The sequence below is a fragment of the Numenius arquata genome, chromosome 8, assembly GCF_964106895.1.
Source record: "Numenius arquata chromosome 8, bNumArq3.hap1.1, whole genome shotgun sequence".
NCBI classification, from domain to species: Eukaryota; Metazoa; Chordata; class Aves; order Charadriiformes; family Scolopacidae; genus Numenius; species Numenius arquata.
In genome coordinates this window covers 18170233-18192329 of record NC_133583.1, presented here as the reverse complement: position 1 = coordinate 18192329, position 22097 = coordinate 18170233, and the positions used below count along the sequence as shown (strand labels likewise).

General features: G+C 65.3%; 4 protein-coding genes across 5 annotated transcripts; all 4 read left to right on the top strand.

Annotated features, from left to right (window-relative positions):
* The first annotated feature begins 1108 nt into the window (after nt 1–1108).
* RASSF1 (Ras association domain family member 1) lies at nt 1109–7295 on the top strand. Its single transcript, XM_074151724.1, has 6 exons — nt 1109–1389; nt 2263–2384; nt 5365–5469; nt 5555–5849; nt 6634–6749; nt 6864–7295. The coding sequence occupies exons 1-6, from the start codon at nt 1128–1130 to the stop codon at nt 7008–7010; spliced, it is 1047 nt and encodes a 348-aa protein (XP_074007825.1). The 5' UTR covers nt 1109–1127; the 3' UTR covers nt 7011–7295.
* Nucleotides 7296–7649: 354 nt separating this feature from the next.
* Nucleotides 7650–9763, top strand: TUSC2 (tumor suppressor 2, mitochondrial calcium regulator). The gene is made up of 3 exons (XM_074152324.1): nt 7650–7801; nt 8089–8209; nt 9698–9763. Exons 1-3 carry the CDS (start codon nt 7650–7652, stop codon nt 9761–9763), a joined length of 339 nt encoding a protein of 112 aa, XP_074008425.1.
* Nucleotides 9764–15753: 5990 nt separating this feature from the next.
* HYAL2 (hyaluronidase 2) lies at nt 15754–18958 on the top strand. 2 transcript variants are annotated; one of them, XM_074152023.1, is made up of 4 exons: nt 15754–15913; nt 16381–17327; nt 17926–18015; nt 18184–18958. In XM_074152023.1, exons 2-4 carry the CDS (start codon nt 16398–16400, stop codon nt 18580–18582), a joined length of 1419 nt encoding a protein of 472 aa, XP_074008124.1. In that variant the 5' UTR covers nt 15754–15913; nt 16381–16397; the 3' UTR covers nt 18583–18958. The 2 variants fall into 2 exon arrangements, with proteins under 2 accessions (XP_074008124.1, XP_074008122.1); XM_074152021.1 differs by lacking the exon at nt 15754–15913 and adding an exon at nt 16085–16127.
* A 1245-nt stretch (nt 18959–20203) lies between these two features.
* Nucleotides 20204–21846, top strand: HYAL1 (hyaluronidase 1). Its single transcript, XM_074151986.1, has 3 exons — nt 20204–21103; nt 21230–21319; nt 21410–21846. Exons 1-3 carry the CDS (start codon nt 20204–20206, stop codon nt 21728–21730), a joined length of 1311 nt encoding a protein of 436 aa, XP_074008087.1. The 3' UTR covers nt 21731–21846.
* Nucleotides 21847–22097: the final 251 nt, after the last annotated feature.

Genomic DNA, 22097 nt, shown 5'->3' with positions numbered 1-22097 from the left:
CTCCTGCTTTTTTTCTCCTAGCTCAAGATGCTACACTGCTTCCTCCCCTCCCCTGCACCCAGGGAGAGGGGTGTGTGGCCATTTCTCCCTTCTCCAACAACAGAAATCCCAGAGAACCCAAAACAAAGAGCCGCTACCCTTGTGGTTACCAGAAGAGCCAAGCGCCCTGCGCCCAAGGCACATGAGCCAGGGGGAGGGAAGGGGACAAGAAGGCCTCCGTGTCCCCTCTTATCTTTTGGCTGTAGTTGTTAGAGCAGCAGGAGGAGGCGGAGGATGTGGTTAGCAGGAGCACCTCGCTGTGAGCGAGCGGAGTTTCTCGGGTGTTTGTCATCTGCCATCTCACAGGGACAATTCACACACACCTCCTCTCACAGTTGATGTGACATTAGCGCCCAGGGCTCCCCCCCGCCCTGCCCACCAGCAGGGTTTAACGGGGTCCTGCTCTGCCTTGGGGCACATCCCCACCTCTCCTGCACCAGTAGCCACTGCCAAAGGGCTGGAGCTTTGGCGTGAGCACAGCTGGGAAAAGTTCGATGGTGCATCTCTTGTGCTGCTGGGGTGCCCGAGACACCCTGCATACGCCCCAAAACAGGTTTTGCACCAGCGCTGCTGCTGCAGGAGCCATGACAGCAGGCAGGAAACCATCTTGGTCCGGCCACAGCCCCGGCCGAGCAGCCAGGGCTCGGAGCGAGGAGTAAATTCCTCGCTCCGAGCCCTGGCTGCTCGGCCGGGGCTACGGCCAGACGAAGCATGGAGGCTCTCCGGGGGAGCTTTGGCTGCTTCTCGCCCGCAGAAAGGCTCCTCCAGCCCCTTCCCCCGCTGGGAAACTGAGGCACGGAGCGAGGCTTGCCCCGGCCCTGGGAGAAGCGTTGGAGAGAGCGGGGCCGCCGGAGCGGGGCCCCCGTTTCCCCGGCAGCGGCTCCGGGAGCTTCATCCCCGCCTCCAGCCCGCCCCGCCGGGCTTGTCGGGACCAGGACAGCGGTCGGGACCTCGGGGCCTCCCCCAGCTCCTGCCTCAGTTTCCCCCACCGTGCCCGGACGGGGCGGCCCCTCCCGGTCCCCGCCCCGGCCCCATCCCCGGTGCCGGCCCCCGCCCCGCCGCCGCGCAGCACCCGCGGCCGCCGGGCCATGGAGCTCATCGAGCTGCGGGAGCTGCAACCGGAGCCGCGGCCGGGCCGGGGCCGCCTGGAACGGACCAACGCCTTGCGCATCAGCCCGGCCCGTCGGTCCGGGCCCGGCCCCGGCCCCGGAGCGCACCCCGACCCGCGGCTGACGGCGGTACCGGGCGCCGGGCACCGCTTCGAGCCGCGGCGCCGCGGGCTCCACACCTGGTGCGACCTCTGCGGGGACTTCGTCTGGGGCGGCGGCAGGAAGAGCCTCCAGTGCCGCCGTGAGTACCGCGCCGCGCCCCGGGACTCCCCCCACCGGGCACCCCCACCGGGCATCCTGCCAGCGGGCACCCCACCGGGTATTCCGGTACCGGGCATCCCGCCACCAGGCACAGGGTGTCCCGGCACCAGCCACCCCCACCGGGCACGGGCATCCCATTACCAGGCATCCCTAAGAAGCACTGGGCATCCCAGTAGTGGGCACACACACACCCCCACGCACCAGGTGTCCCAGTACTAGCCACCCCCACAGAGCAGTGGGCATCCTAGTGCTGGGCACCCACACCAGGCACTGAGCATCCTAGTACGGGGCACCCGCACTAGGCACAGACATCTTGGTACTAATTACCCCCACCAGGCATCCCAGTACCGGGCACCCCCACTGGGCACTCACTGGGCATCCCCATATCAGGCACCCCCACCAGGCAGTGGGTCTCTGGGCACCAGACACCTGCACTGGGCACTGGCCATCCCCACTGGCCAGCCCAGGCAGTGAACACAGGCACCACAGTAGCAGCCAGCAGCGTGGCACAGCACCAGGTCCCACGTGGGTGCTGTACCCTGGGCCCCGGCACTGGCACAGCAAGGGCAGGCAGCCAGCACAAGGCACGGTGGCATCCCAGGCACTGGGTACCAGCACTGGTAGCGGTGCAGGAAGGGGTACTGGGTACCGGTACTGGCACCACACACCAGCCCTTGCCCCACCAGGCACTGGTACCCTCCCTGGCACAGCCACCAAGGCCGGGTCCCGGTCGTGATACCGGCCTCGGCAGGGACCCAACGTGAAGCATCCTGAAATCCCATCAGCTGGATTTAGGGTGCCAGGGGATGGGTGGCCCTGCTGACCCCCAGCCCTGTCCTGTCCCTGTCCCCAGACTGCAGCTTCACCTGCCACTACCGGTGCCGGGCCCTGGTGCGGCTGGACTGCAGCGGCCCCCCGGGTGCTGGCGACGAGGATGATGGCACCGAGAAGGCGTTGGAGAAGGACACCAATGTGGTAGGGCCTGGCCTGTGTCTGTGAGGGAGGGCATGGGCGGGGGGGGGGTGGCAAACCCGGGGTCTGCCTGGGCTGGGGGGGGTGGTGCTGGGCTGTGCCAGGCTGTGCGCTGCTGTGCTGTGTGAGGCAATGTCATGCTATGCCAAGCTGTGCTGTGCCACATTGTACCCGGCCATGATTTTTGCCAAGAAAGGTTGGATTTTGCCAAGAAAGGTTGGATCCTTGAGATTCCTTCCAGCCTGGTATTCTATGAGTCTATGCTGTGCCCGTGCTGTGCCATGCCAGGCTGTGCCAAGCCAATCTGGGCTTTGCTGTGCCATACTGGGCTGGGCTTTGCTGTGCCGTGCCAGGTTGTGCCATGTCAGGCTGGGCTGGGTTGTGCTGTGTGAGGCTGTGCCATGCCATGCTGTGTTGAGCCATGCTGGGCTGGGCTGGGCAATGCTGTGCTGTGCTGTGCCAGGCCATGCCACACTGGGCTGTTCTGAGCCATGCTTTGTTGTGCTTTGCCATGCCAGGCTGTGTTGTGCCATACTGGACTGGGCTGTGCCGGACCATGCTGGGCTGTCCCAAGCCATGCTCTGCTGTGCCGTGCCAGGCTGTGCCAAGCCATACTGGGCTTTGCTGAGCCTTGCTGGGCTGTGCCATACCATGTCGGGCTGTGCCAGACCATACTGAGCTGTGTGCTAAGCCATGCCATGCCATACTGTGCCGGGCCATGCCAGGCTGTGTGCTAAGCTATGCTGTGCTATGCCATGCCGTGCCATGCCATACTGTGCCGGGCCATGCCAGGCTGTGTGCTAAGCTATGCTGTGCTATGCCATGCCGTGCCATGCCATGCCATAGTGTGCCGGGCCATGCCGGGCTGTGTGCTAAGCCATGCCATGCCATGCCATACTGTGCCATACCGTGCCACACCAGGCTGTGCCAGGCCATGCCAGGCCGTGTGCTAAGCCATGCCATGCCATGCCATGCCATACTGTGCCGTGCCATGCCGGGCTGTGTGCTAAGCCATGCTGTGCTGTGCCGTGCCGTGCCGTGCCGTGCCAGGTTGTGCCATGTCGGGCTGTGCCAGATCATGCTGGGCAATGCCGTGCCACACTGTGCCGTGCCGTGCCACACCAGGCTGTGCCGTGCCACGCCAAGCCACACCGAGCTGTGCCGTGCCGGGGCACGGGCGGGTCCGGGCGGGTGAAATCACCGCCGGAAGCGGGGCCGCGCCGCGCCGCCCCCGGCCCGCGTCAGCCCCACGGCCGGGGCGGGGCCGCAGCGGGAGCGGGGACGGGGACGAGGACGGGAACCGCGCTGAGGCGGGACGGGACGGCAGCGAGACAGACAGCGGGCTGAGCCGGGACCGGACTGAGCCGAGCCGGGACCGGGACGGCGATAGGGAGCGGGGCGGAGCGGAGCCGGGACAAGGAGCGGGGCTGTGCTGATCCGAGCCGGGATAGCGACAGGGAGCGGGCTGAGCCGAGCCGGGAGCGGGCTGAGCCGGGCCCCGGCCCGGGGTCCGGCCGGGCTGGCGCGGGGCCGGGTGTGCCCGTGTGCCCGCGGGGCCGCGGGTCGGGCCGTGGCCGTGGCCGTGGCCGGGGCGGGGGGGGGCGGCGGCGGGGCCGGGGGCTGCGGGGGAGCGGCGGCGGCGCTGGCGCTACGGCGGGGCGGCGCGGGGGGCACCGGGGGCAGCACGGCCAGCAGCGGCTACTGCAGCCAGGAGGACTCCGACTCCGAGCCCGAGCTCTTCTACACCGCCCGCACCTCCCTCGGCCGCCGCCCGCGCCGCCGACAGGTCGGTTCCCGGGGCCGCCGGCCGTGACGTCATGGGGGGAAACCGGGTGACGTCAGTCGGGGGGGGAGCGCACCCCCTCGGTGGCTGGGTGATGGGGAACGGGCGAGGGTGGTCCTGGTGCGGGGGCAGTTGTTGCCCCACCGTGGGGAAAACATGGGGTGAGCGCGGTCTTGCCGTGGGGCAGATGTGGGGCGAGCGTGGCCCTGCTGTGGGGTGAGTGTGGGGGCGAGTATGGCCCCCTATGCTGTGGGGCGAGGATGAGTATGGTCCTGCCACTGGGACAAGTGTGGCCGTGTCGTGGGGCAGGGTGACCCTGTCCAGTTGGATGTGGGGCACTGGATGGGCAGATGTGGGGCGAGTGAGGCGCAGTGGGGCGAGTGGGGTTTTGCCGCCTGGCACAGCTGCCCCATGGTCCCCCGGGGCCACAGCCGCTCCCAGAGGGGATGAAGGACAGTGCTTGGGGGGCATCAGCGTGAGTCCCCCCAGGGCAGGCTCAGAGCTGTTCCCATCCTGCAGGGACCCCAGCAGGGCCCGGCAGCGCCTGCGTGCCATGGGGTGGCCATCAGGGCTGGGGGCCTCGGGTGCTCCCCAGCCCCATGGTGCCGTGGGGACACTCGCAGCTCTGTGCGGTGGCTCCACAGCTCCATGTAAATACTCATTAGCGGGCGGTGGGGACACGGAGCCAGGATGCCTGGGTCCACCCTGTGTGGGGCCGGCACTTTGAAGCGGGGTGCCGGCGGCACGGGCGGGCTGCACCCCTCAGCCCAGCCCTCCTGCCCCAAATCCCAGGGCGTCCCCATGGGCACCCATCCCGCCCCGGTGCCGGGCTGGCGGCTGCCAACGCTCTGCCTCAGGGACACCTCTCTGATCTAGGGTGCCGGGAGGGGACGTCTGGCCTCGGGGTGTCCTCGTGGCGGGTTCACCCATCCCTGCAGCCCCGGGGATGGGGGCTGGTGGGGGGGTGGCCGGTGCTGATGTTCCCGGAGCAGGGCTGGGGCTGCGGTGAGCTCAGCCGAGCCTCCCCGTCACGGCCCAGCTCAGAGCCAGCTGGGCTGATGCAACCCCACGCAACCGCCCGCTCGTCACCGTGTGTCAGCCGGTGTTTCGGGACGGGCTAGGGGGCGACGGGATGCCGGGGTGGGCAGAGGGGTGTCCCCCCCTGCTGCGGTGCCGCTCATCCCGGCTGCTGTCACGCAGGATGAGCCCAGCGAGTGGGAGAAGGCAGAGCTGGACCAGGCGCAGGTGGAGCAGCGAATCAAGGAGTACAACAGCCAGATCAACAGCAACCTCTTCATGAGCCTGGTACGGGGACGGCGCAATGCTGGGAGGGGGGGGTGTCACGGCGCCCTGCCCTGGCCCCACTCACTCCCCCCATCTTGTCTCTCAGAACAAGGATGGCTCCTACACTGGCTTCATCAAGGTGCAGCTGAAGCTGGTGCGCCCCGTCTCGGTGCCGGCCACCAAGCGGGTCCCCTCCCTGCAGGCGGGGCGGCCGGGGCCCCGCACCCAGGCGGTGAAGCGCCGCACGTCCTTCTACCTGCCCAAGGGGACCGTCAAGCACCTGCACATCCTCTCGCACACCCGCGCCAGCGAGGTCATCGACGCCCTCCTGCGCAAGTTCACCGTCGTTGACAACCCCCGCAAGTTCGCCCTCTTTGAGAGGTCCGAGAAGGATGAACAAGGTAGCACCCCAGGGTGGCCCTGTCCCCGTAGCAGTGGCCGTGTCACCATATTGGCAGCTTCCCCTGGGTGGGGGTGGCCCCATGGTGGCAGTGTCCCTGGGGTGGTGGTGTCCCCCATGGTGGCAGCATCCCCATGGCAGTGGTGTTCCCATAGTGGTCATGTCCCCTGTGGTGGCAGTATATCCCCATGGTGGTGGTGGTCCCCATGGCAGTGGTGTCCCCCATAATGGAGGTACTCCCATAGTGGCAGTATCCCTGTGGAGTGGTGTCCCCCATGGCAGTAGTGTTCTCCCTGGCAGCAGTGTCCCCATAGCGGCAGCTTCCCCTGGGCAGCAGCACCCCCATGGTGGCAGCATCCCTATTATGGTGGTATCCCCCTTGGTGGCAGTGTCCCCAGTGGCTGGGGGAGAGGGTGTCCCTTATGGTGGCAGTGTCCCCCATGGCAGTGTGTGTCCACCCCCATGGTGAAGTCCCCATAGTCGTAGCATCCCCATGGCAGCAGCATCCCCATGGTGGCAGTATCCCTGTGGCAGGGGTGTCCCCATAGTGGCAGCATCTATGTTGCAGTCATAGCCTCCTTTGGTGGCAGCGTTCTCTGTCACTATGGGCATGTCCCCTGTGGCAGCAGTGTCCCCCTCAGTGGTGATGTCCGCACAGTGGCAGCATCCCTGTTATGGTGGTATCCCCCTTGATGGTAGTGTCACCTGTCCCCCATGGCAGTGGTGTCCCCATGACGGTGATGTCCCCATGGTGGTACCCCCATGACACATGGCCACTGTTGCAGTGTACTTGCGGAAGCTGGCTGATGAGGAGCAGCCCCTGCGGCTGCGGCTGCTGGCCGGTCCCAGCGAGAAGGTCCTCAGCTTTGTCCTGAAGGAGAATGAGACCGGGGAGGTGAACGTGAGTGCGGGGACAGGGAGGGGACTGGCACCCACAGCCCCCAGGGGATGTGGCCGTGGGGGGGGAAGGGACGATGCCGCGTCCCCGTTGCGATGGCAGCCCGTCTGCCCGCAGTGGGACGCCTTCACGCTGCCAGAGCTGCACAACTTCCTGCGCATCCTGCAGCGGGAGGAGGAGGAGCACGTGCGCCGGCTGAGGCACCGCTACGCCCGCTGCCGCCAGAAGATGCAGGAAGCGCTGGCCACGCGCACGCCGGGGTGACCACACCACCTGCATCCACGGGCAGCCAGCGCACCGGGACCCTCGCCCGCCGGCGGGTTGGGGGCACCAGGGAGGGAGAGGGTGGAATGGGGCACCCCGGGACCCACTGGGCCGTCGCAGCCCCCATAGGGCTGGCCCGGGGAGTGAGGGTCCCCGGGGGAGTGGGTGTCCCCAGGGAAGGGGGTGTCCCCGGGGAGGCAGGTGTCCCCAGGGGAGTGGGGGACAGCAAGTGTCCCTGGGGGGAAGCAGGGTGTCGAGCACCAATAAAGGCATCTTGGTGACGAGGTCTAGCCTGCAGCGTGTTCTTGGCGGGGAGGTTGGCGCGGGAAGGGACGCGAAGACACGTACACACACACCCGCGGTGCCACCGCGCCGCGGGTGGCTGCACGTGGTGCTTGGCCGCGGCGGGAATCGAACCCAGGGCACCGGCGTGGCGAGGAGGGGGGCACGCCCGGCGCCGCTCTCACGTGACGCGGGCACCTCCTCCCTCCCGGGTCACGTGCGGGGGGTATCGTGGGCGCCGGAAGTTCCGCAGCGCGGCGGCGGCGGCGCACGCAGGGAGGAGGTCGGTCGGTGTCGCCGGGCGCCTACGGGCCGCTCCCCGCCCCCGGCCGCCCCGCTCCCGCCGCCCCCGCCGCCATGGGCACCAGCGGCTCCAAGTCGCGGGGGCTGTGGCCCTTCGCCTCCCCGGCGGCGGGCGGCGGCGGCGCCGAGGGTCCCGGCGGGCAGCAGGCCCTGGCCCGGGCGCGGGCCGCGCGCGCCGCCACCCCCTTCGTCTTCACACGCCGCGGGTGAGAGGCCGAGGAGGGAGAGGGGGTGAAGGGGGGGGGTGTGGTTGCCATGGTAACCAATGGGGGCGTCGGTCCAGGCCTGCCCGATCAGCGACACCGACATGGCCGTGGGGACAGGCCCCGGCCTGCCGGGGGAGGAGAGGGCAGCCCCGGCAGCGGGTGGTCGCTGCAGCCCACCCAGGGCTGGTGGTGCCGGCCTGCCCCGGCTCCCTCCGCTTCTCGGGGTGCGGGAAGCCGGCAGCTATCGGGAGGCCCTTACTCACCCGCCTCCCCTCTCCTCTCGGCAGCTCCATGTATTACGATGAGGATGGAGATCTCGCCCACGAGTTCTATGAGGAGACAATCGTTACCAAGAATGGGAGGAAGCGCGCCAAGCTGAAGAGGATCCACAAGAACCTGATACCTCAGGTAGCGTGTGGAGAAGGGTGGCGGAAAGTGAATGCCAGAGCACCACAGTGACGGTTGAAGTCACGGCTTTACCTTTCCCCCCCAGGGCGTCTTCTTGTCAGGAAGGTGAAGGCTTTCTGCTCATCCCTCCCGACCCCTTTCCAGAGAGACGTGGTGCCCCAGCCCTTTAGAGCTGCCGGGCTGGGGAAGATCGCTCAGCTGAGTGTGTGTTGTGGGGCACAGAATGTCACCCAGCCATGCACGGCTGTGGTGTCCCATCACTGACCGCCTTCCCCAGGGTGCGGGGTGCTGCACTTGCTCAGCCAGTGTCACGTTGCTGCGGCGGGCCAGGCCCTGGCTTTGGGAGCAGCAGCCAAAGCCCACCACCCACTGACACAAGTGCATACGTTCCCTCGGGCTGCTCAATAGTGACAGTGGTGTTGACAGCTATGTGTTTTCCATCTCAGTGAAAAAGTCTCTTCTTAAAATAAGCAACTGGGGTGAAACTGAGCAGGAGTTGGGACGCCAGTGGAGGGTCTCGGTGCAGGAGAAGGACAGTTTGCATGTAGGGAAGCTTCTGGGGGCCTAAATGGAGAAAAGGGAGGATCAAACCAGGGCTGGAGAGAGACCCTGCAGGAGTCTTTCCCAAGTAAGCAGAAAGGGTTGACTCTAGCGAGCACCTGGTGTGCTCTCAAGGATGAGACCCCTCTGGGCACTGCACAGGCTGTTATGGTGGGGGGGAAGAATTTGGCACTGCTCCCCAGGCTGGCATTCTCGCAGAGGCAGGCTTGGGCTGTGGGACTGTCTCCTAACCCTCATCAGTGTGGGTTGAAACCCATCTGGTTGGAAAGCTTGGCTGAGCCATAGAGAGCAAACACCGGCACTAAATAGCCCTTTGCCAGCCCAGGCTTTTCTCTGGCTCTGGGAATGCAGCCCCAGCCCCAAGCCCCCCCCTCCATCCCCAGCCCCCCACCTGCCATCGGGTCCTCCTAATGCTGTAACAGGAGAAGGCTTGGACGGAGCATGGGAAAGGCGCCTGAGCTGACGTGGAGGGAGCGTGCATTCAGCAGCCTCCCCTCTGGATAGAAAGCTGCTTTTCTTGTGCGCCAGCTGCCCTGGCTGCTTTCTCTCAGAGAGCTCTTTTCATTCTTTTTAAATCCCGTGAATGAAAGGTGCCGGATGAAAAGCCCAGACGGCCAATATCTGCCAGTCACGCACCAGCTGCTGTACGGGCAGTGCCTGGCAGAGCAGCTCCCTCCTTTCTCGCTCTGCTGAGCTCCGAACCCGCCATGTGTGGCCACCAGCCGCACCGTCCTCGGCTCTCCAGGGATGAGTTCGAAAGGCAAACTGCTTTTGCTTTGCTTGCTGCTGTTCAGGCGTACCTGGTGTCACGGCGGCTTTACAGACTCCTGTTCCTTGAGGGCGCAGTGTCCTGCGTACGGGGTGACTCTTGGGGTTTGGGGCCGTTGTTTGGTGGTCTCCTCTGCTCACCACTGATGCTTCTTTCAGGGCATAGTGAAACTAGAGCACCCTCGCATTCACGTGGATTTCCCGGTGATCATCTGTGAAGTGTGAGTTGCCAGACATTGCTGCCCGTGGGCGGGAGGCCCTGCCCCACCGCCCCCAGCCTCACCAGGCGAGGCTGCGTCGCGTTCCCACCTGAGGAGGACTCTGGGCGTGCGGCGGGGACGACGGCTCTCCCCTCGCCCAGAGGTGAAGCAGGACGGAGCAGGCCGGGCTGGGCTTGGCTAGCACTCCTCGCAGGCGATGGGTGACCTTGTGCAATGACTGCTTACAAACATCCTCGCTTGAGTCAGAAGACTAAAATACTTTTGTTAGCCTCTAGCCGATGTTTGATGGGTAACTGGAACTGCAAACGAGCTGCTGTGTTTGAGCTGTTAAAGGGAGAGCGAGCCTGCACTTCTCACCAGACAAAATCCCCTGCTTCTCAGGTATGCGGCCCAGGGAGAGCCAGGGCAAGGTAACGCGCTGTCCGGGGCCCCGAGACCCCTCAGGCCCAGTGCTTAGATGGCCAGTGTCGCAGCGTGTCGCTTGACACGGGTGTTACGTGATGCTCCCCTGGATGGGTCTGTTGATGGAGGATAAACGGGGCAGGCTGAGGGGGGCCCAGTCTCAAAGCACATTCAGCTGGCTGCTGCACTCCTCTTGGGAAGGGGACGGAGATCAGATTCCGCTATCTTGGACCTCAGTCTCTTCCTCCTGTGCATTTCCCCGCTTACGCTGGCTCAGGGGTGGTTGGCTTCACTGCTGCCTGCAGTCCCTCTGCCCGCAGCAGATCTCTGCGATCCATGGCCACTGCTGGTGGCAGCAAGGTCCCCAGCTCTGCAGCGGACTTGCCTCCCCCATTAGCAAACTGGCTCCTGCCAAGCACCATCCCTCACCTGCTGTGGGGCCGGGCTGCTGGGCAAGGCATTTCCTTGTAACATCCTCACTCCTGCTCCTGTCTTGAACATACCTCCTGGTGGGGTGGGCCTTGACAGAGCCGAGCAGGAAGGAAATCATCTCTTCCCTCTTGGTCCCTGAAAACAATCGATCGGTGTGCCTGCCCCGGCTTGGAAATCTCCCTGGCGATGTGAACTATGGTTCCTCCCGTGTCCCAGCTGGTGGCAGGAGGAGAAACGCGATGCACTTTAAAGGGAGGCTTTCTGCTCCGTCCCGGAAGGTCCTGCTCTTTTCTCCTCTTTCCTCCTGCTTGAGAAGGTTGGGGTCACCTTGGCAGCACCAAAAAACCTCTCAGCCTCACGTACGGGTCCCAGGGTGCTGAGCCAACCGCTGCAGGACCCGTGCTGTCCCTCGCCAGCACTGGGAGCCACTGCCTCCCTGCTCGGCCACCCCCAGACCGGGTGGGCAGAGGAGGACCGGCCGTGGGGCAGCGGGCACAGCTTTAAACTGGGTCAGAGCCTGCTCCCCGCAGCAGCCGGCTCGGCTTTCCTCCTCTTTCGTTCCAGAACTTACTTATTTTCTAAGCACTTCAGATGTTCGCTACCTCGATTTTTAATTTAAGCCGCTGGCACTTGGCCGCCAGCCCTGTCGGCGTCTACGTTGGATGTATCCATCCCCGTGCCTGCCGAGAGCCGCCCAGGCGCGGGGCCACATTCCCGGCTTCAGGGAGATAACAGCGGCGTGGCTGTTGCCATCTTCCTGTCACCACCTCTTCCCTTCACGTCCCCACCACCCGCTGTTCCCATCAAGAGGAGCAAGCTCGGAGGGTGAAGCTCAGAGGGTGAAGCGGATGTGCTGGCTGCCGCCGGGCAGGGAAGCAGGCAGGGCTGGGCTGGGCTCCGGCAGGGAGCTCGTTACACTGTGATGCTGGGCGCTTCTTTCGACATCTTTTGTTCTCCTGCTTGCTTGAAAGAGTCTTGTCTTAAAACAATCCCCCACTGAAGTGTTTCTTATTCGCACCACCTGCTCTCCAGTTTCTCCCAGGCTGGATCTCCCTGAGAAGGGTGTCCCTTGGGCTCCGGAGGAGAGCAGGAGCTGCTGTCCCCAGGAAGAGGAGAGAAAGCCGTGGGCTGCCCCTGCCGCCTTGCCCCACTGCTGTCTGTGGGCTCGGGAAGCTGCGCCAAACCCACCTCCGGTACAGGGGGAAGGTGGAGGAGGAGCGGGGAAGGGGTTGGTGCCTTTTTCCTGCCCGGACTAGGAGCCCCTTGCCTGGCTGCTGGCCAAAAATCTGCTGACAAGGCAGGGCCTAAACCCTGGGAGGGGGCAGAGACCCAGACCGGCTTAGTGAGGATGCTTTTGTCCTCCCTGACAGGCTGCCCACCCTTCCCCCAGCGCGTCAAACATGCTTCCCCCCCACTCCCGCCCTGAAAAACCCACTCTTTCTCCCACCCCACCATGTCACCGGAGCAGCAGCGAACCTCCGCAGGCTGCCACCAAGCTGCGTCCTGCCCTGCTTCTTCCCAGGCTGGTCCCCCCGAGCAGCCAGCCCCCCGAGACCTCTTTCCCCTCTGCCGGCCTCCAGCCCTCCTGCGGCAACAGGGCCTCGGGAGCACCCGGAGGGATCTTGAAAATGTGAAGGTCGCTGTAAATAGTATCTGTGTCCACTGTGGTGTTGGAGCAAGCAAAAAAAAAAAAAAAAAAAAAAGGAAGGTTTTCCTTTTGATTATTTTTTTTTTTTTTTTTTACGATTTCTGTGCGACGTTGTGCTTTCCCGTGTGGATGTGTAGCCGAACCGTACTCACCGACACTAGGCTCCTTGCTCCTCTAGCGTGTGGGTAGGACCCGTGGGTTTGGGAAACGTACACTATTTATGGTCCTTCCTCCCAGTGCATCTGTCCACTTTTGTTAAATTTCAATAAAATTATTTGTAGAGCCCGCAAGTCCAAGAGCTGTCTTACTGGGGAGGGCGAGTGGCTGAGCCCACGGGTGGAAGGAGGAGATGTTGGAGAGCTGAGGGGAGGCTGGCTTTGCCGTGCCTGCCTGTTTGGTGCTGGCACTCCAGGCCCCCTGTTTTTTTGGGCAGGGGGTGTTTGTGCACACGTGGCTGAACTGGTGGTGGAGGAGCTGTGGGTCACGGCCGTTTCCAGGTGCTCCAGTTTGGCGTGCAGTGCTAGCAGGAGTTGGTGACTTTGTTGGACTGTGACTCGGCTCGTAGCTGCTGTGACATCCTTTAAATATAAAACTAAAATGTGTTTATATAAATATATGTAGTTTTCTCGTTCAGCTCAGTGGGGCTGGAGCTCAGGTCCCTCTTCCCCTTCCATGTGGGGAGGTCTGGAGGGACCCGGGAGGCAGCAAGGGACCTGGACGTCGTGGCGGGGAGGATCCGCCTGTCCGCTCCTTCACTGCCAAATCAGCGCCTCATTAATCACCGGGGCCTGACGGCTTTCTCGGACCCGGTTGACCCCATGCTGGGATGCTGCCTGTCCCCGAGCGGTGCTGGCTGTCTGTGGGACGAGCGTGATCTCACTTTGTGCCCCCCGGCCGCCCTGCAAATGTTTTCCTGCGGCCGCCGCCACCTCTCATCATTTCCTCCGCGCAAGCCGGCTCGGAAACGAGCCGCTGACGAAAGCTGTAATGAGAGTGAGTGGTGCGGTGTGTCCTGCCAGCGCCTCTGCTTGCGGGGGATGAGGCTCTGGGATTTTTTGCCTGGTGATCCATAGGGGCCCCAGTTCCAGGAGGGACAGACCGTGGTGGCCTCGAGGGAGACCGTGTGGCTGCGTGGGGCTTTACGGCTCTGGGAGGTTAAACAAGGGGGTGGCTGTGGCTCGCCACAGAGCAGCTCCGTGTCCACCAGGGCCACCACAGTCCCCTTCCTGCCACCCACAGGGCAGGGCCATGTGGGCAGCACCCGGCCAGGGGTGGAGGTGGGTGCTGACCTCCACTCCTGTCCCCATGGCCACTCTGTCCCCAAGCCAAGTTCCTCTTGCACCTTGCCCGGACCTGTCCGGCACGAGCGGATGTGACTAACGTCCCGTTATCCGGCATTCATGAGGGATTCCTGCCCCACACCCCTCTCCCCCCCCCAGCCCGGCTGGAAAGGGTTTAGCATCATCTCATGCTCAGCAGGGGGAGACGGGAGAGGGGAGGATGGATCCCTCCGGTTCCCCCCTCCCAAAATCCAGGGTCTTCGCTGTGGGAAGGGATAGAGGGAAACTGAGGCAGGCGATGCCGGGCAGGGAGCTGCATGGCGTCGAGGACTCCCATCCTTCCCAGCAGCGGAAAGTTGCGTGTGACCCCTCTGGCCACCCCGCTGCTGGCGGGGCCGGGTCCCTTTGGTGCACAAGATCGCGGAGGATGGAAAATTTTAGGCGTTCCTGCTGCCAGGGAAGGGAGCCTGTTTACTGCCCTGTGGGGAAGGGCAGCGCCCGCCGGCGCTGGGATTTCTTGGCTCCCCACAATCTCTCCGGAGGGTTTTGGCAGCCAACGCCTGGCCATGACCGACCTTCCCTGCCCCTCTCCCAAGTTTCCCGCCGTTGCCCACGGGCAGAGCTGGATTCAGAGTGGCCAGCCTGGACACTGTGCCCGTTCCCGGGCAGTACCATCACCTTCTCGCTGCGAGCTTTGTCACCAAAGCTGGCACCCGAGAGGGTCCCACTAACCAGAGCCATCTGCGGGTGCCGGCGGCTCTGGGCTTGGCACCGCACAATGCCGGGCTCGGCGCTCCCGCCCGCTCCCCTGGGAGCCTGCGGGCGGCTGGGGAGCGCTTCCGCGGATTCAGCCCCGCTTCCTTCCCCCGCCAGCCCCGGCACACCCTCGCGCTCTGGCCCCGGCGCTTCCTCCACGGGGACACCCCGATGGCCCCCGGCCCCGGCCAGAGCTGGCAGGGGACAGGCAGGACATGGGGACTGCCACACGGCTGGTCCCTGAGCCCTGTCTGTCCCACTGCCCACCTGGGGGGACCCGCCAGAGCCTCGGCAGTGCCCTGGGAAGGAAGGCCCCCTGGCCCTGCTGCCCCCCTAGTCCCCCTTGTCCCCTCCGGGCAGGAAACCCTCGGGGCCATGGCTGAGTCAGCAGCACCGACAGCCCCGGCCCCGCACAGGACGTCCTGCCCAGCACGGCACCGCCCTGGGGACAGCACTGTCCTGGGGACACCGCTGTTCTGGGGTCACCACTGTTCTGGGCTTAGCACCACTCTGGGGTCACCATGGCCCAGGGGACACCACTGTTCTAGGGTCACCACCGTTCCAGCGGTCACCACCATCCAGGGGACACCATCCTGGGGTCACCATGGTCCAGGGGACACCACTGTTCCAGGGTTCCAGGGTCACCACCGTTCTACAGGTCACCACCATGCAGGGGACACCATCCTGGGGTCACCACCATCCAGGGTCACCACTGTTCTGGGGTCACCATGGTCCAAGGGACACCACTGTTCCAGGGTTCCAGGGTCACCACCGTTCCAGCGGTCACCACCATGCAGGGGACACCATCCTGGGGTCACCACCATCCAGGGTCACCACTATTCTGGGGTCACCATGGTCCAGGGGACACCACTGTTCTGGGGTCACCACCGTTACAGGGGTCACCACCATGCAGGGGACACCATCCTGGGGTCACCACGGTCCAGGGGACACCACTGTTCTGGGGTCACCACCGTTCTAGGGGTCACCACCATGCAGGGGACACCATCCTGGGGTCATCACCATCCAGGGTCACCACTGTTCTGGGGTCACCACTGTTGCAGGGTCACCACCATTCAGGGGACACCATCGTGCTGGGGTCACAACCATTTTGGGGATGTGATTCTGGGGTCACCACCATTGCAGGGTCACCACCATCCAGGGGACACCACCGTGCTGAGGTCACAACCATTTTGGGGAGAATGTGATCCTGGGAAGACCATCCTGGGGGTCACCACTGACCCAGGGTCACCACCATCCTGGGGTCACCACCATCCTGGGATCACAACCATTTAGGGGAGAATGTGATCCTGGGGACACCATCCTGGGGTCACCACTATTCTGGGGTCACCACCATTCTGGGATCACCACCGACCCAGGGTCACCACCACCCTGGGGACACCACCATTTTGGGGTCACCACCGTTTTGGGGACACACACACACACACACACGCCGCCCCCCCCGCGGCCCCGCCGAGCGCCGCAGCCCCACGCGCCCCGCGGCGCCCCCTACCGGCCCCCCGCCGCCCCGCCCCCTTCCGCCGCGCGCCGGGGGGCGTGGCTTCCCGGGCCGTACCAAGCGCGCCGGCAGGGGTGGGGGTGGCGCGCCTTGCCCGCTGCCGCGTCCCCACGGAGGTGAGTGTGTGTGTGTGTGTGTGAGGAGAATGGGGGGGGGGAGGGTGTCGGATCTACCGCCGGTCCCCTCCCCCGCGGCCCCGCCATGGCCCGTGCCGCGGGGGGGGGCGGGCCGGCGGCGCCCCCGCGGGTGGTGCGGGCCGAGGAGGTTTAAAGCGGGCGGCGGGGGGGAGGCGGCGCCGGTGGGAGCCCGCGGCGGGGGATGGCGTGAAGCCGCGGTGAGACTCGGCCGGGGGAAGCTGGGCTGGGGAAGGGGGGGCGGGAGGGAGGGGGAGAGACGCCGCGCCCCGGCGCTTTGTGTGCCGGTCTGGGACAAAGGCAGCGGGAGGGAGCCAGACCGGGAGCGGGCGGAGCCGCTTGGGAGCGGGATATCCCGGGAGCGGGGGTTGTGGGGAAGGGGCTTGGAGCAGGGGGCAGAGCGCACCACCACCACCCCCGCTCCTGACCCCCTTTCTTCCCCGCTGCCTCCAGGCCCCTCCTTGGGCAGGATGCGCGGGGGCTGCGCGGTGGCCGTGGTGGCCGTGCCCTGGCTGGCCCTGCTGGCCCTGGCCCGGCAGCCCCCCGAGAAGCCGTCAGCCGCGCCCCTGCTCACCCGCCGGCCCTTCTTGGTGGCTTGGAACGTGCCCACCCAGGACTGCAAGCCCCGCTTCCAGGTATCCCTGGACTTCAGCCTCTTCGACCTGCACGCCTCCCCCAACGAGGGCTTCGTGGGGCAGAACCTCACCATCTTCTACAAGGAGCGCCTGGGGCTCTACCCCTACTACACCAGCCAGCGCGTGCCCGTCAACGGCGGCGTCCCCCAAAACAGCAGCCTGTCCGAGCACCTCGCCCGTCTCCACGATGGCATTGGCAAGTACATCCGCTCGCCCGCCAAGGAGGGGCTGGCCGTCATCGACTGGGAGGAGTGGCGGCCCATCTGGGCTCGCAACTGGAAACCCAAGGACATCTACCGGGAGGTGTCCCAGCAGCTGGTGTCCCAGCGGCGGCACACCTGGTCCCGCGAGGAGGTGAACAAGCAGGCGGTGTTTGAGTTCGAGTCGGCCGCCCGACAGTTCATGGTGAGCACCCTGCGTGTGGCCAAGAGCTTCCGCCCCAAGCAGGTCTGGGGGTTCTACCTCTTCCCTGACTGCTACAACCACGACTACAGTAAGAACAAGGAGAGCTATACCGGGCAGTGCCCGGACGTGGAGAAGACGCGCAATGACCAGCTGGCATGGCTCTGGAGGGAGAGCACAGCCCTCTACCCCTCCATCTACCTCGACGTGCTCCTAGCATCCACTCCCAACAGCCGCAAGTTCGTGCGGGCACGGGTTATGGAGGCCATGCGCATCTCGCAGCAGCACCATGACGGCTACTCCCTGCCCGTCTTTGTCTACACCCGGCCCACCTACATCCGCAAACTGGACGTGCTAAGCCAGGTAGGGCTGCACCACTGGAACATCCTTGTCCCAAGCCCCAGGCATCTGGGCTCTGGGGTCAGCCGAGGTGGTCTCTCTGCCCTTGTCCAGTCCCAGTCCACAGAGTGGGATGGCTCTGGAGGCTGGTGGCTGCTCTCATGGTGTCACCCGCACCCCATGATTTGGCTGTCCCTGTGTAGGGTGGGGAGCAGCCTGCCCCCATCCAAGGGGGAAGCCATGGCATGGGGACTCCCAGCTCAACCCCTCCGTGGGTGGATGATGGGGTGTCACAAATCACCCATCCTAATGGGCAAGGTGTCTGGCACCAATGGTCACCATCACCAGGAAGGTGCTGCAGGACTCCTGGGTCTTAGCAGCTGGGACCCTGGGGTACGTGAGCTCACAGCCCCCATGCTGTGCTGGCTTAGTCTCTGAGGAAGAGGGTGGTGTTGAGAAGCCTTGTCCCCAAGGAGCTGGGACAGTGCCCTCTCCCTGTGGCCTGGAACAGGAGAGGGTCTTGCCTCCCTGACCCCCCCACTGGGCTCCTTGGGGTCACTGAGCTGGGGGGTGTGGGTGCTGTATGGGGTCTGTGGGCACTAACCAGGCTCTGTCCCCACAGCCGGACCTGATCTCCACCATCGGAGAGAGTGCAGCACTGGGTGCAGCCGGGGCCATTTTCTGGGGCGACGCAGACTTCACCAAAAACCGGGTAGGTTTGGGGTCAGTGTGCCAGTGGGGAGGTAGATGATGGGTGAGGTGGCACCTGTCCCCAGAGGGGGACCGGTGGTTCAAGGTTGGAGTGTCCTCTCCATCTGGGCTGGGGTGCTTCTCTCCCAGGGGTACCCCAACATGCCCCTGATTTCCTCCCTTCCCCCAGGATTCATGCCAGATCCTCAAGGACTACCTGGAGGAGGACCTGGGCCGCTACATCGTGAATGTCACGACGGCGGCGCAGCTCTGCAGCACAGCGCTGTGCCAGGGCCGGGGTCGCTGCCGGCGCCAGGACAGCACTGCCGATGTCTTCCTCCACCTCAACTCCACCAGTTTCCAGCTGCGGCGCCGGGATCGGGACCAACCCCAGCAGCCTCTCTTCTGGGCCGAGGGCCAGCTGTCCTCTGCTGACACCCTCTTCCTACGGACCCACTTCCGCTGCCACTGCTACCAGGGCTGGCAGGGCAGCGGCTGCCAGGTGCCTGCTGGCCCCCGCAGTCATGCCCCTGACCCCCTGGCACCGCTGGGACTTGGGGTGCTGTTGCTGCTTGCAAGCTGGCGCTAACCCCCCTGGACTGAGCTGCACCCCCCCAGCACCCCCTTTCTGTGGCGGTGTAGGGGACCTATTTAAGATGTCCCTACCCTGCCTCTGAGGCAGCTCATTATGGGGGGCTGCCCCACGCTCGGGGTTGGGGGGAAAGGAGTTGTGTGGTCGCCCCAACCTCTGTCCTTCTGCTGCGGGGCAGGTGCTCCCCATGGGGATGGAGGGCAGGGTTGGGGGCGTGGGCGTGGGGTGGGGGGGTGTCCCCTCTCCTGTTGTAAGGAGAGGGATGGGGGTAAGGGGGGCATGGGGGCAGGGAGCAGGTGCTGCATGGTGCTGAGCCCCTGTGCGCTGCCCCACACCGAAGTGCTTTACCTCGAATAAAGCTGTGCGGAGTGTGCGTGGGGTGTGGGGTGACTTGGGGGAGCTGGGCGGGGGGGGCACAGGTCACCCTGCTCTTTCCTCTCCTGGCTCCCTGGCACGGCTGCCCTGCCCTGGGCTGGGCAGGGGGAGCCGGCGGTGGGTGTTGCAGCGGGGGGAAGGCGCTGCGGTGGTGAGACCCCCTCACCACCACCCGTGGCGCCGCCGCGGGTGGGAGCCACGGCCGGGCCACCCACGTGGAGGCTGCGGCGGCACCGCCTCGTGGCCACGCCCCTCGCCGCAGGCCACGCCCAGGCTCCACCCCCTGGGCCGCCTTGGCCACGCCCCCTCGCCCCGCGGGGGTGGAACCGCTCGGGACCGGGGCGGACGCGTGGGGAGACCGTCTTCTGCGCCGCGGCCCGGGGTGGGTACAGCCCAACCGGGGACGCCCCTGTGCCGCCAGTGTCCCCAGGCGCTGCCCTCGCGTGGCTCTTGTTCCCAAGCCGCAGGGTGGCAGCCCTGCCCGTGGGCACGGCACGGCCCCGCGGTGCCAGGACGCCCGACCCTGCGTGGCACAGCCACCTTCCCTCCGGCACCCCTGGGCTGCTGTGCGTGTCCCCGGACAGCCCCCTCCTGCGGCTGCGCTCCCCACGCCTGCGTGTCCCCAAGTAGTGCCCTCCGTGCCTCCTGCGTCCCCACGCGTGTCCCCAGGGGGTGCCGTCCTGTGGCTGCTGCCCTGTGCCGCTACGTGTGTCCCCAAACAGTGCCCTCCTGTCCCACCACCGTTCCCCGGGCTGTGTGCCGCCAGGTCCTGCCCGATGCTGTGAGCTTCCTCCCAGCAGTGCCCTCCGCCCGACGGCTGATGCCCTCCACTTCCCCAGCGGCGCCGGCCCGGCCCGGCCCGGCCCACGTCTGTCACCCGTGACCTTGGCCTCCCCACACCCCGCCTGTGTCTGTTTGTCTTTCCAGTCCAGCTCATCGCCGGCCAGTCACCGGGTGTTGACTCTGCGCATTCCTCCCCGGCCGGGCCCGCCGCTGAGGGCCATTACCCGGGGCTGGCACGCTGCCGTCCCCGCTGCAGGCCCGCCGTGCTGGGCTCCGTCCGGCTGCTGATAACTTCGGGGACTTCACGTGAGGAGGAGGGAGAGGTAACCCTCGGGGACTGGCACCGCCTGGGGAGCGGGGTGTGGATTAATGCTGGCTCCAGCCCAGGGTCTGCCCTGGTCTCAGCCCGTCTCGGCTCTCCCCAGGCAGCTCTGGGGCCCATCCTGCGCTCGCCAGCACCATGGCATCGGGGTGGTCCTGCTGGATCCTCCTGTTGCTCCTGCCTGCCCTGGTCGGTGCCGGGGGGCCTGGAAGCCCTGTCCTCTTCAACCGCCCCTTTGTCACCATCTGGAACATCCCCACGGAGCGCTGTGCTGGGAAGTACAATGTAACCCTCAACCTGGAGATCTTCGATGTGTTGGCCAACGACCAGCAGTCCTTCATCGGACAGGATATCACCCTCTTCTATGCCAAGGAGCTGGGGCTTCTCCCCTACTACACATCCGAGGGGGTGCCAGTGAACGGGGGGATCCCCCAAAATGCCAGCCTGGAGGCCCACCTTCGCCAGGCCACCCATGACATCGAGGTCACCCTGCCCAACCCTGCCTATGATGGACTGGCTGTCATCGACTGGGAGAAGTGGCGCCCGCTGTGGGTCCGCAACTGGGGCTCCATGGACATCTACCGGCAGAAGTCGGAGGAGCTGGTGCGGCAGCAGCATCCGCAGTGGCCCCCTGACATGGTGAAGAAGGAGGCCAAGCAGCAGTTTGAGCAGAGTGCCCGTGACTTCATGGAGAAGACCCTGCAGCTGGGTGAGACCCTCCGTCCTGACGGCTACTGGGGTTTCTATGGCTTCCCCAACTGCTACAACGATTTCCACAGCCTGCCCTACACTGGAACGTGCCCAACGGTGGAGCAGCAGAGGAACAAGGAGCTGCAGTGGCTCTGGAAGAGCAGCCGGGCGCTCTACCCCAGCATCTACCTGCCCCCCATCTTCAATGGCACCAACAAGGCGCTCACCTATGTCCGACACCGTGTGGCCGAGGCCTTCGCCGTCCAGCGTGGCGTCCTCAACAGCAGCATCCCCGTCCTGCCCTACTCCCAGATTGCCTTCGACTGCACCGTTGACTTCCTCTCCCAGGTGACGGGGACATGGGGATGGTGGGCACCTTTCAGGCTGATGGGTTGGTCCCGGGGAGTCTTCAGCCCTGTCGGGGTGGAACGGGCCCTTGGGCACCATTGACTTCTTCTCTCCCCTTGGGTGCAGGAGGACCTGGTGAACACCATTGGGGAGAGTGCAGCTCAGGGCACCGCTGGCATCATCCTCTGGGGCAGCCTCAACTACAGCACCTCCAAGGTGAGTGTGGGAGGTGGCACTGCCCACGGGGATTCCCCCATTCCCTGATTCCCTGGCCACGCAGGGCTGTGACACTTCATGATGTTGCAGGAGATGTGTCTGAGGCTGAAGGACTACATAGAGGGGCCCCTGGGCCACTACGTCGTCAACGTGACGACCAGCGCCTATCTGTGCAGCCAGAGCCTGTGCTCCGGCCGGGGTCGCTGCGTGCGCCAGGAGAACAAGAAGGGCTTCCTCCACCTTGACCCCTTCCGCTTCGCCATCGACCTGCAAGCCGGCAAGCCCTGGCTGGTGGCACAGAGCCTGGAGTCCAGCGGCAACGAGGTCTCCCGGCTGGCCCAGGAGTTCAGCTGCCAGTGCTACGACAAGTGGCAGGGACCTCGCTGTGACACCCAGCGCTTTGCCGAGTGAGCTCCCCCCACCGTGCCGGGGACACCAGGGAGGGCAGGGTGACCGGCCCTGGCAACCCTCATAGTGGGGCTGGAAACCCGACCGTGGGTCTGCTAATAAAACTGGTAAGCACCTGCGAGCGTCTCCTTGTCTTTTGCCACAGCAGATTTGGGGGTGAGAGGGTCCCCAGCGACACAGCCAAGGGCTGTGCATCAGGCTAGGGGGTGTGGAAGCATCACGCCTCAGAGAAGCCAGGAAAAAAAGAGGAAAATTTATGGGAAAAGACATAGGAAGAGGGATAATGGGGGAAGAAGATGAGGAAAGGGGAAAAAAGGTGAGCGGAGGTGATAGAGGTGAAAAGATGTGGCTGTGGCCACTCTGCCCCCCA

Excerpts from the sequence above, each read along its gene's own strand:
- RASSF1 (XM_074151724.1), top strand. The coding sequence starts at position 1,128 with ATGGAGCTCATCGAGCTGCGGGAGCTGCAACCGGAGCCGCGGCCGGGC. Across the intron at positions 1,390-2,262 it reads GAAGAGCCTCCAGTGCCGCC|ACTGCAGCTTCACCTGCCAC; the intron begins GTGAGTACCGCG and ends CCCTGTCCCCAG. Across the intron at positions 6,750-6,863 it reads ATGAGACCGGGGAGGTGAAC|TGGGACGCCTTCACGCTGCC; the intron begins GTGAGTGCGGGG and ends GTCTGCCCGCAG.
- TUSC2 (XM_074152324.1), top strand. The coding sequence starts at position 7,650 with ATGGGCACCAGCGGCTCCAAGTCGCGGGGGCTGTGGCCCTTCGCCTCC. Across the intron at positions 7,802-8,088 it reads TTCGTCTTCACACGCCGCGG|CTCCATGTATTACGATGAGG; the intron begins GTGAGAGGCCGA and ends TCCTCTCGGCAG. Across the intron at positions 8,210-9,697 it reads ACAAGAACCTGATACCTCAG|GGCATAGTGAAACTAGAGCA; the intron begins GTAGCGTGTGGA and ends TGCTTCTTTCAG.
- HYAL2 (XM_074152023.1), top strand. The coding sequence starts at position 16,398 with ATGCGCGGGGGCTGCGCGGTGGCCGTGGTGGCCGTGCCCTGGCTGGCC. Across the intron at positions 17,328-17,925 it reads AACTGGACGTGCTAAGCCAG|CCGGACCTGATCTCCACCAT; the intron begins GTAGGGCTGCAC and ends CTGTCCCCACAG. Across the intron at positions 18,016-18,183 it reads CAGACTTCACCAAAAACCGG|GATTCATGCCAGATCCTCAA; the intron begins GTAGGTTTGGGG and ends CCCTTCCCCCAG.
- HYAL1 (XM_074151986.1), top strand. The coding sequence starts at position 20,204 with ATGGCATCGGGGTGGTCCTGCTGGATCCTCCTGTTGCTCCTGCCTGCC. Across the intron at positions 21,104-21,229 it reads CCGTTGACTTCCTCTCCCAG|GAGGACCTGGTGAACACCAT; the intron begins GTGACGGGGACA and ends CCTTGGGTGCAG. Across the intron at positions 21,320-21,409 it reads TCAACTACAGCACCTCCAAG|GAGATGTGTCTGAGGCTGAA; the intron begins GTGAGTGTGGGA and ends ATGATGTTGCAG.